The 15,343-nt window shown below is 48.8% G+C and overlaps 1 protein-coding gene across 2 annotated transcripts; it reads right to left on the reverse strand.

Annotated features, from left to right (window-relative positions):
• Window positions 1-251: 251 nt before the first annotated feature.
• On the reverse strand, window positions 252-5,894 carry RPS14 (ribosomal protein S14). 2 transcript variants are annotated; one of them, XM_012449361.2, is made up of 5 exons: window positions 5,824-5,894; window positions 3,725-3,875; window positions 2,944-3,105; window positions 1,745-1,821; window positions 252-367 (listed from the first exon to the last, which is right to left on the reverse strand). In XM_012449361.2, exons 2-5 carry the CDS (start codon window positions 3,871-3,873, stop codon window positions 300-302), a joined length of 456 nt encoding a protein of 151 aa, XP_012304784.1. In that variant the 5' UTR covers window positions 3,874-3,875; window positions 5,824-5,894; the 3' UTR covers window positions 252-299. The 2 variants fall into 2 exon arrangements, with proteins under 2 accessions (XP_012304784.1, XP_012304859.1); XM_012449436.3 differs by lacking the exon at window positions 5,824-5,894 and adding an exon at window positions 5,605-5,745.
• Between the last annotated feature and the right edge of the window lie 9,449 nt (window positions 5,895-15,343).

The raw sequence follows: 15,343 nt of genomic DNA on the forward strand, positions 1-15,343 counted from the left end.
TTCCCACTCTGGTTCTTTAAGAATTGATCCATTTTTAGAATCAGCACCTCCACTGAAAACGAGGTCTCCAACGCCTTGGTTTGCTTTAGATGACCAAGGCATTTTAATGCCACAAGTAGTGTGGCAAAGACCTCAAATGCAGCACCAGGATCTCAGCTCTCCTCGGGCTTCTTCTCCCAAGAAGCCAAATAGGAGGAAGAAATCAAATGTCTGAGCAGCCCCTGATGGAGCAAAGACTAGAGTTGAAACAGTTTACATGAAGGCCATTTATTAACAGAAAACATTTTGAGGAGTCTTGTTCACAGACGGCGACCACGGCGACCCCCCTTCCTGCGGGTGCTGTCAGAGGGGATGGGGGTGACGTCCTCTGTGGGGAGGAAGAGAAAGCCTCATCATTGCCTGCAGCTGGATGGAAAGGGCCCCGAGGCCTCTCTAGAGACCAGTGGCCTAACCAATCAGCAACAGATCCTGCTGCTCCCAAAATGACCCCCCAGTATGTAACAGATGGATGTGAAGGTGGAGCAGCTCCATCTGCCAATTCCTCGAATTTCCTGACACGGTCTTAACTCACTTTCCAGAAGGGGAAACAGGCTGAGAGTTATGCAAGATGTCAGAGGCACAGGACAAATCCAGGTTCTGACAGTGGGCTAGTTTTCTCTAGCCCACCGTCTTCTCTAGAGCAAAATGTCTCCTTTTCACTAAGTAAAAGGAGACTGAAAAGAGTCTGAAAAAAATCTTTCAAGGCTGGGTGGGGTGGCTCATGCTTGTAATCCCAGCACTTTGGGATTTGAGAGGCTCAGGTTGGTGGATTGCCTGAGGCCAGGAGTTCGAGACCAGCCTGAGCAACATGGTGAAACCCCCTCTCTTAAAAAAAAAAAAAAAAGAAAGAACGAACAAAAGAAAGAAAGAAGAAAGAAAGAAAAGAAAAGAAAAGAAAGAAAGAGAAAGAAAGAAAGAAAGAAAGAAAGAAAGAAAGAAAGAAAGAAAGAAAGAAAGAAAGAAAGAAAGAAAGAAAGAAAGAAGGAAGCCAGGCATGGTGGCACACACCTGTAGTCCCAGCTACTTGGGAGGTTGAGGTGGGAAGATCCCTTGGACAGCTCCACCCAGGAGGTGAAATTTACAGTGAGCTGAGATTGTGCCACTGAACTCAAGCCCACACAACAGAGCAAGACCCTATCTCAAGAAAAAAAAATCTTTCAAGTAGGACACAGTAGGAACTTTGGTGGAAGATGTCAGTGTACGTTGCTACTAACTGCACAGAAACAATGTGCAGAGAAGAACTAATGTCTCCTTCCCGGGAGCTGTAAGGAGCCAGGACATCACAAGCGTGAGTACTAATAATGGAAGCTGGTACCCCCCACTTCATTTTTGGTTGTTACAGGACTGGCATCCTCTACTGATATTTAGTAGGCAGAAACCAAAAATGCTGAACATCCTACAACGCAGGAGATGGTACACACAAAATGCTAACAGCAATGCCCTCAAGAACGGAGAAACTTGTCAGTTTCACCTGCACCAGGCAGTGTAGGGCAGAGATTCACAAATGAAACAGGTCATTCACATCAAGGTGACACAGATATTCAGGGAGATTTTAAGTCATGAGGTGCCTCTTGCAGGCTCCCTTAACAAACTTAACTGACAAAAGCGACCAGACCAGCCACTGAGCATCCACTGGGCACATCACATGCTTTCTGGGGCCAGTGCTTCACAATAAATCCAAGTGTTAGCTAGAGGGGTCACTTACCAATCCGCCCGATCTTCATACCCGAGCGGGCAAGGGCTCTGAGGGCCGACTGGGCTCCGGGCCCAGGGGTCTTGGTCCTAGAAAAGGAAGGTTTAAGTTAAGAATAGCCTTTGGCCAAGTCAATAGAAGATCTCCTTTCTAAGATCCCAACACCCTGACAGTTCAGAGGTCTGCAAACTTTCTGTAGAGTCAGACAGGGCTAGGCAGGGTGGTTGACACCTGTAATCCCAGCACCTTGGCAGGCCAAGGCAGGGCAGACTGCTTGAGCTCAGGAGTTCAAGACCAGCCTGGGCAACATGGCAGAACCCCGTCTCTACAAAAATACACAATTTAGCCAGGTGTGATGGCACTACTACTAGTAGTCCCAGCTACTCGGGAGGCTGAAGAGGGAGAATTGCTTGAGCCTTATAGGCAGAGATTGCAATAAGCTGAGATAGCATCACTACACTCCAGCCTGTGAGAGTGTGACCCTGTCTCAAAAAAAAAAAAGCCAGACAGTAGATATTTTAGGTGGAGGTGCCACTATGGTTTTTGTTGTTACGTTCTGACCACTGTCTGTCCTGTCTACCCAAGAGTCATCTATTTTAGCTTTCATGCCCTCAGCACTCAAGCCCATGTCCTTACCCTCTCCTACAGGACTCCACCCCTTTCCTTCTCTGATTACACCTCATGCCATTCTTTCCTTCACAGGTGCCCAAGTTCACCCCCACCTCGAGACCTTTCCTTGCAGTTGTCTCTAGCTGGAATCCCCTCCTCTTGTCCTTCCTTCACTGGAAGGACTCCAGACTCATCGTTTAGTTAGTTTAAATTACACTTTATCACCAACTCCCTACTTGTGCTTCCTGGCATTTGTCACAAATGAAAACCACATACTGCCTGGTGCTCTGTGGTTTAAAGTCTGACTCTCCCACCAGCCTAGGTCCCATACAGGGAGGGTAGAGACCATGTCTATGATTCCCATCACTCTCTTCTAGTACCTAAAACACAGCTCCTGGTATAGAGTGGGTGCTCAACACTGAGCTGCTGGGGGTGCACCCAGGAGCCAAGTATTAAATACGTACGTGCCTAAAATATCTTGTTCAAGGTCACAACAAAAAAACCAAAGCCTCAACCAGGTCCTCCAGCGCCCAAGCCCCGCAGTTTTTTTTTTTTTGTTTTTTTTTTTACCACCCAGCCATAGCTCCCCCACATACGCGTACCTATTTCCTCCTGTGGCCCGGAGTTTGATGTGTAGGGCAGTGATACCCAGCTCCTTGCACCTCTGGGCCACATCCTGGGCAGCCAACATAGCAGCATACGGCGAGGATTCATCTCGGTCTGCCTTCACCTTCATCCCACCAGTCACACGGCAGATGGTTTCTCTGGGGACAAAGGCACACGGTCATTTTTCCTTGTCCAACAAGTTCTTACAACGTCCTAATGAGTGTAGAGCACCACAGCTCAGTCATGGTGGAAGACAACGGTCATGGGCTCTGCCCTCATGGAGTTCAGTCCAGTGGGGTTGAAAGGCCCAATTTAGCTAAACTTAGTATTAACATTTTATATATTTACTTTTGCATTTAATCCTTACAATTACTCCATGAGGTAGGCACTACTGTCCTCATTTTATATATGAGGAAGCCAAAACTTGTAATTTGAGTGACTTCACACAAGTCACAACTTGCTAACGGCAGTCGAATCCACACCCAGAGCTCACGTGCAGTCCACTGCTGCTCCTACAAAGGGAACTAAGGAAAGAAGAGAACTCCCAAGAAACCAAGGAGCCAATGACCATCATGCTGTAAGGACAAAGAATGTGTTGCGTCTCTTGTAACCCCTGGGAATCACAATTATTTGTGGGCTAAATGGACAAGCACACTTTCTTTCCTAGATGAAACAGTTTCTTTAGAAAGAACCCCCTGTATTGCTGGCCCGTCCCAGTCATTACTTTCTTCAGCCTTTTGCCAGCCGCGTTTTGTGCCTCTCCACCCAGGTACTCACTTGCCAGAAAGATCAGTGACATGGACAAAAGTGTCATTGAAGGATGCAAAAATATGGCAGACACCAAATACATTCTCTCCTTCAGCCACCTGAGGTCCAAGGCTGATGACCTGTTCTTCCTTCTTTTCCTTCCCCTTTCGAGGTGCCATTTCTGAATGGAAGGAAACGGAACTCAAAGTTAACAGACAACACATTTCCAGAATCCCTCTCCCCTGGCTATGAAAGGAAACCCTAAGTCTTGCTTCTTCATGTCCCTGTCTCCTTCCATCCAGGACTCTGCTATATTCTCTCACCTCTGCCTCACTAAAACTTCTTTTTCCTTGCACTTGGTGGGGATTGGCGGGTCGGGGGGCTGTCAACTGTGGTCATATAGCCAAGTGCCACGAGAAGTATTCTTTCCCCCAGAAACTCCAAAAGCGCAGCTCACAGCACCTATAGGATAGAAGCCTAGGGTTCTAGCAGCAGATGCCTGAAGACTACATCCCAAAAGGAAAGAAGAAACCCAAGACCAATACCTACCCATGTACTGGTAACACCATCCCAAAGACCCTTTGTGGGGCGGGGACCTGTCTGACTCCTGAATGAATTCCTCAGCTTAGTACCAACACAGCCCTAAAGCCTCATCTCGTTTTCCCATGCTCCACCTGATCCCTTCAAAAGCCAAAAATGCAACTGATCTGACACCCACAATTATTTAGAACGAAATCTTTCACCAGCATCAAGTATCAAAGGCACTAAATCACATCCAAAAGTCAGGCTCATGGAAAAGACCCAGCCCAGAAATCTGATGTGTCTCTTGGACCAAATAACTCTAACCTGTTATATGGCCTTCTAAGTGCAATCATACTGTTACAGGATCTAAGGGAGGAAGAAACTGAAAGGAGGAAGGCAGGTGAGAATGAATGAGAATGTGGAAGGCTAGGAGAAGACTGCTTCCTATCTAAAGCCTCAGGTCTTCTGAACCTCCTGGTGTTCTATGTGACATTTTCAGAAGACACTAAAAGCTAATATCGGTATCCCTGCAGATGGTGAGTGTCTCAGCCTATGGTCATAGTAAGGACAGTGGCAAAACCAAATCTAGAAACGAAGTGTTCTGACTCCCAGTCCGGCACTCTCTGCCTCCTGCCATGATGTCCTACTCCACAAATAACTACCTCAGACCCAGAAAAGTCTGTCTCAGGTGTTCTGGATCTCTCCTGTGCCTTCCCTATATAACCTTTAGTTAGTGTGTGACCACACTAAGTACTTCAAGACTCGGGTGTACGAAGTTAACTGTTTCGATCTTCAAATCAGACTAATGAACACGACGCAGTGCGTTAACTATTGTAAGGAAGGCGCCACAGTAAAGAAGCCCCAAGTTTTGCCTGGAGAAGCACAAAGAGGCTCCATCAGATCCTAACTACGTAAGTATGAGTATGTTTCGGCAGGTGGCCATTCAGTAAATGCTAATTTGCAGTTTCTCCTTTCCTAACATCCCCTAAAGTAATGAGCAGAGTGGTCATTAGGGGTATATAAACGCAGGACAAGGACACAGCAAACATCGGTGCTGGGCCCTGAGCGCCCCCAACTTGCAACGTGCCCAACTCAGCAACGGAAAGAATCGCCCAGATTTAGAAGCATCCTACACAGGGAGAGTTTTCCCTGCTTTCCTTCCTTGAATGATCACTACAAACCCACGGAATCGGTGCTGTTATTCCTATTCTGCAGACGAGGAAACAAAGGAGATTAGGCGCGGGCCTGCGATCTCCACGAAAAAAGCTGGCGAGGTAGAGGCGGGAGCCCGTATCTGTCCCGGGTTCCCTCTACTACGCTGTGCCGCTCAAGCGCGGCCGCGGTCATACTGCGGGGCCGAGGCCTTAAAAGGCTGAACCCGCACTCACCCTTACTTCACCAGCTCCTCCCTGAAGCAAGACTGCCGCCTTCCGAGACCAGCCGCGAACTCGATCCCGAGTTGGCTAGCATCCAAGTGGGCCAGCCGCGCGTCTCTTGCCCGGCACCTAACTTGGTTCCCACGGAAAGACCCCAGTCTCGCGTCTCCAGCCCCACAGGGCCCCCTTGCCGAAGGATGCCCCCCGATTGTCCGCGTCCGGGCCTCCTACCTGCACGTCGTCTCCGGACTCCACACCGGAAAGGGAGAGTGGGAAAGGGCGGAACAACAGGTCACTTCCGTGTCCCGGAAGTATACCTCTGAGGTCACGGGGCGAGGTCGGCTCCCGGAAGACGCCGCCATTATTGCTTCCAAAGAATTTTAAGACTCCTCCTAGGGAAAGACGATTTATTACTTAAGAGGGAGCGAAAAGAATGTGAGGGATGGTTGTCGCTGCCAGCGGGTCTGCTTACGCGACTGTACGAAGCGGCTACACCTGCAGGGTGAGGTGAGCCTGTATTCCATGATGGCGGTGGCCGTGGCTAGAGAGACTTCCGCCGTCCTGACTCCCTCCCTGGCAGCTTCGGAGCGGCAGCGCCCCTCGTGGGGAGCAGGGGAATAACAACAACAAAACGGCCTTAAAGCCAGGGTGGCGCCTACCGGTGGTCCCAGCTACTCAGGGAGACTGAGGATCTCTTGAGCTGAACAGTTCGAGGCTAGCCTAGGCAACACAGAGAGAAGGGAGAAACCCACTGTAATCTCGTACTTTGGCATACTATATACTAGGCAAAATAAGAATAAATTATTCAATATGTATTTACAGAACGGTCTGGGCTAAACAGTTTCTATGCATTGCTTCATTTACTCCTCAAGACATTATCAAATAGAACTGTTTTGATTTCCATCTTACAGATAAAGGATGTTAACTGAGAGCATACATTTGCAGATGGTTTGGAATTCTAACTTCAAAGCCCATGTGTTTAATAGCCACTTCCATATAGCCCTCTAATAAATACATATATTTAAAAAAAAAAATTTTTTTTTTTTTTTTTTTTTGGACATGAAATCTTGCTCTGTTGCCCAGGCTGGAGAGCGGCGATGCGATCTCGGCTCACTGCAACCTCCGCCTCCCGGGTTCAAGAGATTCTCCTGTCTCAGCTCTCCAAGTAGCTGGGATTACAGGTGCACACCACCATGCTCAGCTAATTTTTTGTGTGTCTTTATTAGAGACTTGGTTTCACCGTGTTGGCCAGGGTGGTCTTGAACTTATGACTTTGTGATCCATCGCCTCGGCCTCCCAAAGTGCTGGGATTACAGGCGTGAGCCACTGCACCCAGACTCTAATAACAATATTGAAGGACCTTGAACATTTGGGACAATGTGTTGGAGCTACGGGAAAGGGCCAAGAAGTGTACCTCGCAGAGCTAAGCAAGCAGTAGATACATTATATATATATATAAAATATAAAATTTATAGAATTCCATATAGAAATTTATATGGAATATATATGGTATTTTTGTATTACATATTATATAAATATTACAAATATATTTTTTCCTGGCACGGTGGCTCATGCCTGTAATCCCAGCACTTTGGGAGGCCGAGGCAGGTAAATCACCTGAGGTCGGGAGTTCGAGACCAGCCTAACCAACATGGAGAACCCTCTGACCAACATGGAGACACCCCGTCTCTACTTAAAATACAAAATTAGCCGGGCGTGGTGGCGCATGCCTGTAATCCCAGCTGCTAGGTAGACTGAGGCAGACTTGTTTGAACCTGGGAGGCGGAGGTTGCGGTGAGCTGAAATTGCGCCATTGCACTCCAGCCTGAGCAACAAGAGCAAAAACTCAGTTTTAAAATATATATATATATATAAATAATACGTTCATCTATCCTGTAGCTCCAGCCTGGGTGACAGAGCAAGACCTTGTCTCAAAGAAAAAAAAAAAATTCTCTCTGCTAAACTGAAAAACTCAACATACCTTCTTTTTTTTTTTTTAGATAGTGTTTAGCTCTTGTTGCCCAGGCTGGAGGGCAGTGGTGTGATCTCGGCTCACTGCAACCTCTGTCTCCTGGGTTCAAGTGATTCTCCTGCCTCAGCCTCCCAAGTAGCTGGGATTACAGGTGCCCGCCAGCATGCCCGACTAATTTTTGTATTTTTAGTAGAGATGGGGTTTCACCATGTTGGCAAGGCTGGTCTCGAACTCTTGACCTCAGGTGATTCACCTGCAAAATGCTGAGATTACAGGCGTGAACCACCGTGCCCAGCCTCAACATACCTTCTTGTTGATTGCATTTCTTTTGTGACAAGTGAAGTCAGACATCTCTTTATGGATGGTTTTAACCATTTACATCTCTTCTGTGAAATGTCTGTGCTTTTTGTCTTTTGTTTTTTTGAGATGGAGTCTCGCCCTGTTACACAGGCTGGAGTGCAATGGTGTGATTTCAGCTCACTGCAACCTCTGCCTCCCAGGTTCAAATGATTCTGCTGCCTCAGCCTCCTCAGTAGCTGGGATTACAGGTGCCCACCACCACACTCAGCTAATTTTTGTATTTTTATTATTTTTTTAATTTTTAAATTTTATTTATTTATTATTATTTTTTAAAGATGGGGTTTCACCATTTTGATCAGGCTGGTCTCGAACTCCTGACCTTAGGTGATCTGCCCACCTTGGCCTCCCAAAGTGCTAGGATTACAGGCGTGAGCCACCGCACCCAGCCTAATTTTTGTATTTTTAGTAGAGACAGGGTTTCACCATATTGGCCAGGCTGGTCTCAAACTCCTTATCTCGTGATCCTCCTGCCTTGGCCTCCCAAAGTGCTGGGATTACAGGCGTGAGCCACCGTGCCAAGCCATGTCTGTGTTTTTTTGAAGGAGAGGGCTTTTTTGTTTTAAGTAATGAGCTTCCCAATATGTTAGCAGGGAATGGAGTATTGTGGAGTGAGTTCCTGCTTTGTTAAGAGTTGTATTAAACAGACCTTCAAACCTCAGGTGGCTTCTTGGAGGGAGCAGGCCTTGATCTTATGGCTGAAGGCAGCCCACACAATCACCTCAGGACAAATTTTTCCACAGGGAAGCCTTATCTATATCCCAGAAACCATCAAAGTCACTGCTTTCAAACTCCACTTTGATTGTTTAATCAACATATTTATTGTTTCTGCAGTTATTAGCTGTGGGTCTTTGGGCAAAAATTGTAACCTCTCTGGGCTTCGGTTTTCTCATCTGTGAAATGGGATGATAATAATATATTTTTATTATTATATTATTTATTTATTCATCTTTGTTTGTTGTTTTTTGAGATGGAGTCTCACTCTGTTGCCCAGGCTGGAGCGCAGTGATTCGATCTTGGCTCACTGCAACCTCCACCTCCCAAGTTCAAGTGATTCTCCTGTCTCAGCCTTTCCATTAGCTGGGATTACAGGCATACACCACCACACCCAGCTAATTTTTTTTTTTTTTTTTTGTATTTTTAGTAGAGATGGGGTTTCACCATGTTGGCCAGGCTGGTCTCGAACTCCTGACCTCAGGTGATCCACTCGCCTCAACCTCCCAAAGTGTTGGGATTACAGGCGTGAGCCACTGCACCCAGCCAAAAATAGTATATTTTTAAAATGTATATTGAAAACTGTGGGGCTTGGTGGCTCACACCTGTAATTCCACCACAGTTGGAGGCTGAGGCAGGAGGATAACTTGAGCTCAGGAGTTGGAGACCAGTCTGGGCAACATGGTGAAATACCTTCTCTACAAAAAATAGAAAAACTAACTAGTCATGGTGAACTGTGCCTATAATCCCAGCTACTCAGGAGGGTCACCTGAGCCTAGGAGGTCAAGACTGCAGTGAGCTGTGATAGCCCCATCGCACTCCAGTGTGGGCAACAGTGAGACACAATATGTATATTTTATAAATGTATACTGAAAACATGTATCTTTTTTTTTTTTGAGACGGAGTCTCACTCTGTCACCCAGGCTGGAGGGCAGTGGCGTGATCTCGGCTTACTGCAACCTCCACCTCCTGGGTTCAAGCAATTCTGCTTCAGCCTCTTGAGTAGCTGGGATTACAGGCGCCGGCCACCATGCTGGGCTAATTTTTTGTATTTTGTTGTTGTTGTTGTTGTTGTTTTAATTTTTTGTATTTTTAGTAGAGACGGAGTTTCACCGTGTTGGCCAGGCTGGTCTTGAACTCCTGATCTCAGGTGATCCACCCGCCTCAGCCTCCCAAAGTGCTAGGATTACTGGCATGAGCCACTGCACCTGGCTGAAAACCTGTATCTTTATTGGGCACTTACTCTGTGTCAGGCACTTGATGGCATTTGAGCTGAGACTTGAGAGTAGAGTAGGAATTAGCTACGTGAAGGTGTGAAGAACAGTCTGGGCAGGGAGAATAGAAGATGCAAAGGCCCTGAGGTGGGTAGGTGTTTAGAGAGCTCTAGGAATTAAAAAATGGCCAATAGGACTGGGGTGTTGTGAATAAGGAGAGAGGAATGGGAGTTGAGGCTGGAGGGCGGCAGAGCCACTTTCTGTGGGGCCTTACCTCCCTGTTACCGTGTCTGCTTTCCCCACCCCACCGCACCCCTGCACTGCCAACATTGCCAGCACAGGGGTGCGCTTACCCTCTGCTCTCGGCTCACTCACTCAGGGAGCACTCACTGAGCTCCTAGGACGTGTCTGACATTGTTGTAAATATTTGGGCTACATCAGTGACAAAAACAATGGTTCCTACCCTCTCAAAGTCTACATTCTGGAAGGAAGGGCAGACATAACGTCTAAGTAAGTTTTCTATTATGTTAGAAGGTGCTCAGTCCCTTGGGAAAAAGAAAAAGTTGGCTGGGAGTGGTGGCTCATGCCTGTAATCCCAGCACTTTGGGAGGCCAAGGTGGGTAGATCACCTGAGGTCAGGCGTTTGAGACTAACCTGGCCAACATGGTGAAACCCAGTCTCTATTAAAAATACAAAAATTAGCTGGGCATGGTGGTGGGTGCCTGTAATCCCAGCTACTCGGGAAGCTGAGGCACGAGAATTGCTTGAACCCGGGAGGCAGAGGTTGCAGTGAGCTGAGATCACACCGTTGCTCTCTAGCCTGGGCGACGAGTGAAACTCCATCTCAAACAAAAAAAAAAAAAGAAAAAGACAGAGCGAAGAGTACTGAAGGTTTAAGGAAAGGGGCGGGGTGGGTGGCTGAATTAAACAAAGAGGGCCAGGCAGCCTTGCTGAGTAGAGATTTGAGCAGAACTGTGAGAGGGAGAGGGAGCCAGCCTTGCTGGTGCCTAAGGGACGATGGTTCTGGGCAGAGGGAACGTCAAGTGCCAAGCCCAGAGGTGGGAGTATGACTGGCATGTTCTAGAGACAGCAAGGAGGCCAGGGTGGCTGGTGTGGAGTGAGCCAGGGTGGGCAGGGGTCATTGGAGGTGGGGAGGATTGTGTAGACCCTGTAGGCCTTAGAGTTCATTGCAAGGACTCTTACTGAGTGGAGCCACTGGAGGGTCTGAAGCAGACAGTGACAGAACTGACTTCTGTTTTCATCGGTGCACTCTGGGTGCTCTGTGGGGAACAGACTCCCAGTGGGGTGGGGGCGAGGGGCAAAAGTGGAAGCAGGGATGATGGATAGGAGGCTTTTGCAATAAAGCAAGTGAAAGATACTGGTAGCTGAGATGGAGGAGGCATCAGTAGAGGTAGAAAGAAGTGGCCAATATTTGGTTATATTTTGAAAATGGGGGCCTGGTGAGGTGGCTCAAGCCTGTAATCCCAGCACTTTGGGAGGTTGAGGTGGGCAGATCAGTTGAGGTCAGGAGTTCAAGACCAGCCTGGCTAACATGGGAAACCCCCGTCTCTACTAAAAATACAAAAATTAGCCGGGTGTAGTAGCACACAGCTGTAATCCCAGCCATTCGGGAGGCTGAGGCACAAGAATCAATCGCTTGAACCCAGGAGATGGAGATTGAGATCGCACCACTGCACTCCAGCATGGGTGACAGAGTGAGACTGTCTCAAAAAGAAGAAGAAGAAGAAAAGAAAAGAAAATAGGGCTAGGCATGGTGGCTTACTCCTGTAATCCCAGCACTTTGGGAGGCCGAGGCAGGTGGATCACCTGAGGCCAGGAGTTTGAGACCAGCCTGGCTAACATGGAGAAACCCCATCTCTACTAAAAATACAAAATTAGCCGGGTGTGGTGGCAGGCGCCTTTAATCCCAGCTACTTGGGAGGCTGAGGCAGGAGAATCGCTTGAACCCAGGAGGCAGAGGTTGTGCTGAGCCAAGATCACGCCATTGCACTCCAGCCTGGGAAATGAGCAAAACTCCATCTCAAAGAAAGAAAGAAAGAAAGAAACGAACGTGGATCCAACAGGATTTACTGATAGACTGGACATGAGGCATGGGAAAAGAGTGTTGTCAACGATGATTCTAGCATTTATGGCTGGAGGAACCAGAAGGAAGAGCTGCCATTAGCTGGGGTAGGGAAGTCAGAGGGTGGAGGAGGTTTTTAAGGAAGATCAGACGCCCCTCATAGGCCTGGGTTTGAGCTGTTTATTACATATCCAAGTGGAGCTGTCAGAATGACAGCTGGGATCGATGAATCTGGAATTGAGAAGTGGATCAGAGCGGGAGGTGTAAATTTGGGAGTCTCCAGCATACAGATGGTATTTAAAATCACAAGACTGATTTTAATCACGAGTCCCACCACGAGACTGCATGTAGATAAAGAAGAGGCTAAGGACTGAGCGTCGAGAGCATGGGTATAAGAGAAGGAGAGAGCCAGGAAAATAAGCCATGAACAGAAATGGGAGGAGATCAGGAGAGGGCACATCCAGAAGCCAACTGGAGAAATGCAACCAAGGAGAAGGGAGTGTGCCCCTGCACCGCTGCACTTAGAGGTCAAGGATAACTGACGATGACCACAAGATGTAGCAACGTGAAGAACCGGAGCCTTTGACAAGAACAGCTTGATTGGGGGATTTGATGGGGGGAGTGCAAAAGTGTGAATGGAGCATGAAAGGGAGGTGTGGACAGTTCTTTCCAATTTTTTTTTTTTTTGAAACAGAGTCTCACTTTGTCGCCAGGCGCCAGGCTAGAGCGCAGTAGCGCCATCTCGGCTCACTGCAACCTCTGCCTCCCAGATTCAAGCAATTCTCCTGCCTCAACCTCCTGAGTAGCTGGGACTACAGGCGCACATCACCACGCCCAGCTAATTTTTTTGTATTTTTAGTAGAGACGGGGTTTCAGCATGTTGGCCAGGATGGTCTCAATCTCTTGACCTTGTGATCCGCCCACCTCGGCCTCCCAAAGTGCTGGGATTACAGGCTTGAGCCACCGTGCCCAGCCTTCCAATTTTTTTTTATTTAATTTTTTTTTTTGAGATGGAGTCTCACTCTGTCACCTAGGCTGGAGAGTAGTGGCACGATCTCAGCTCACTGCAACCTCCGCCTCCCAGGTGCAAGCAATTCTCCTGCCTCAGCCTCCTGAGTAGCTGAGATTACAGGTGCGCACCACCATGCCCGGCTAATTTTTGTATTTTTAGTAGAAACGGGGTTTCACCATGGTGGTCAGGTTGGTCTCGAACTGCTGACCTCGTGATTCACTCGCCTTAGCCTCCCAAAGTGCTGAGATTACAGGTGTGAGCCAATGCGCCTGGCCCTAATTTTTCTTTAAATACTGAGTCTCCCTATGTTGCTGAGGCTGGACTTGAACTCCTGGGCTCAAGAGGTCCTCCCACCTAGGCCTTCCAAAGTCTTGGGATTACAGGCATGAGCCACTGTACCCAGTTCCTTCATAGATAGCTCTTGAGTTTTTCTGCAGATGTGCCAGGGAGCAGATGGAGAATGGGGATGTGGGATCAAGAGGTTCTTTTGTTTTTTCCTTTTTTAAGGTTGCATCAATAACATATTTGTACACTGCTGGGAGTAGTCTAAAAGAGAAGGAAAAGCAAGTGCTGATCTTGAGCAGGCAATACGTAAGGGCCTCTGCTGCCTACGTGGAAGAGTCAGCTTTAGGCAGGAGTGTGGACAGCTGGCCTCAGGTGTTAATGAGGAAGGAAGATGGTGGGGGCATGTGTGATAGCAGGAGACGGAGAAAGTTCTCATCCAGGAGGTGGAAAGCAAGCAGCTTCCTCTCAACAACCATACCAGGTAGAAAATGTTTAATCCTCCCTGTGTTTTAACTGAGGACACAAGTGAAAGGTCAACAGCTCCAAGTGGGGCACCAGGATCTGGGCCCAAGCAGTCTGACTCCAGAGCCCCAATTCTTGTAACCTCAGGTGCAGGCGTTTTGTAAATATCTGTTGATTGAATGAAAGAAGAGCAGGGAATTAGCCTGGAGCAAGCAGAAGCCGAACCCTTTCCTGGAACCTCAAGCTCAGCCTGGAGGGCTGTGCTCCTCATTCTTGGCAGCAGCTCCTACTTTCATTTGTCCAGGAGCTCTATCCCCTCCTCCCCTTCGAGGGCAGTCTGCAGATGGAACAGAGGAAGGGTGGGAAGAAGCTGTGGCCCAGAGAGGGTGAGTTCGCTCACCAAGACATACAGCCAGGAATCAGACACCAACTGTGATCCAGGTGGTCGTGGGACTTGGTGGGGTGTGTGTTGGGGGGTGCTTCTCAAAAGTGTTGGCTCATGTGAAGCTGTCATGGAGTCATGGGTCTATTGCTGGTCTGATCTCCAGAACACACGTGAGCTCTGGTCTGCGTAAGTGTGGCACCCAAGGGAAGAGCAGCACTGTGTGTGTTGGTGATTAGGCCAGGTGCACACCCTCCAGGGGAAGAGGGGCTACAAAAGGCCTGGAGATGGCTCCCTCTGAAGCAATGCCCCACATCTCCCTAGAGACCTGCAGGCTGCATCCTCCAGGGATGTAATTCACCTGCTCTCTGTGCTCACAGGACTCACACTCGGTCTGCAAGCAACTGATGGGAGCCCCTGTGCGGCCCAGGACTTGTCATCTCAGCACTCGCCATACAGTGACCGTGTCAAGGCCTGCTGCCAAAGGGCTTTGTGTAGCAGGGCATATGGGCAAGGAACAAGGACAAAGTAAGGAACGGGGAAAACAGAGGGCTCTGGCTTGCTCAGGGGCCTTGCTGGAGGGCCCAAAACGGGAGTAGGAGCCAGCCAGGACAGGAAGAAGAGGTTGAGAGAAAACTCCTAGCTCACAAAACAGCCGGTGGAAAGGTCTTGAATCAAAGGGGAACTAGGAATCATTCAGGGATTCTGGAGAAGTCCCTGGGGCTGAGGGGAGGGAGTGAGTGGGAGGTAGGATTAAAGGTTGGGTCCTGGGTCTTGGGGGCTGTGGGTGAGAGGACCCTGTCCCTCTGACCCAACGGGGGCAGATCCTCGGTTTGATCCTAGGCCCAACTCTGTCCAGCGAGGAAGATCCGGGCGGGATCCCGAGGCGCGGCCCCACCCACGGTGCAAGGAACACAGGGGCGGGGAACTCCCGTTCTTCCCGAAGTGCCCGCTAGATGGCGCCGGGTCTCCGTGCTGTGGGGGGAGAACCCGCCTCAGCCTGGCAGGTACACGTGGAGGGTGGAGGGTGGAGGGTGGAGGATGGGGGGTGGGTACAGGGTGAGGCGCCTCGTTTCTAAGCCCAGAAAATGGTTGGGACGTCCCAGGATGTGGTTGTGATGTGACGACGGCCTTGATGTATATTCTCCTTTTGTGTCCCATCACACCCCGGGAGCTCGGATTATTATTCTCATTTTGCTGAGCAGGAAGCTTTAAGTGGGAGGTCAGAGCTGCGCCCAGGTCACTCAGCTGGTTCAGGGTGGAGTAAATG

The sequence above is a fragment of the Aotus nancymaae genome, unplaced genomic scaffold, assembly GCF_030222135.1.
Source record: "Aotus nancymaae isolate 86718 unplaced genomic scaffold, 86718_ANA_hifiasm-v0.15.2.pri h1tg000064l_1, whole genome shotgun sequence".
NCBI classification, from domain to species: domain Eukaryota; kingdom Metazoa; phylum Chordata; class Mammalia; order Primates; family Aotidae; genus Aotus; species Aotus nancymaae.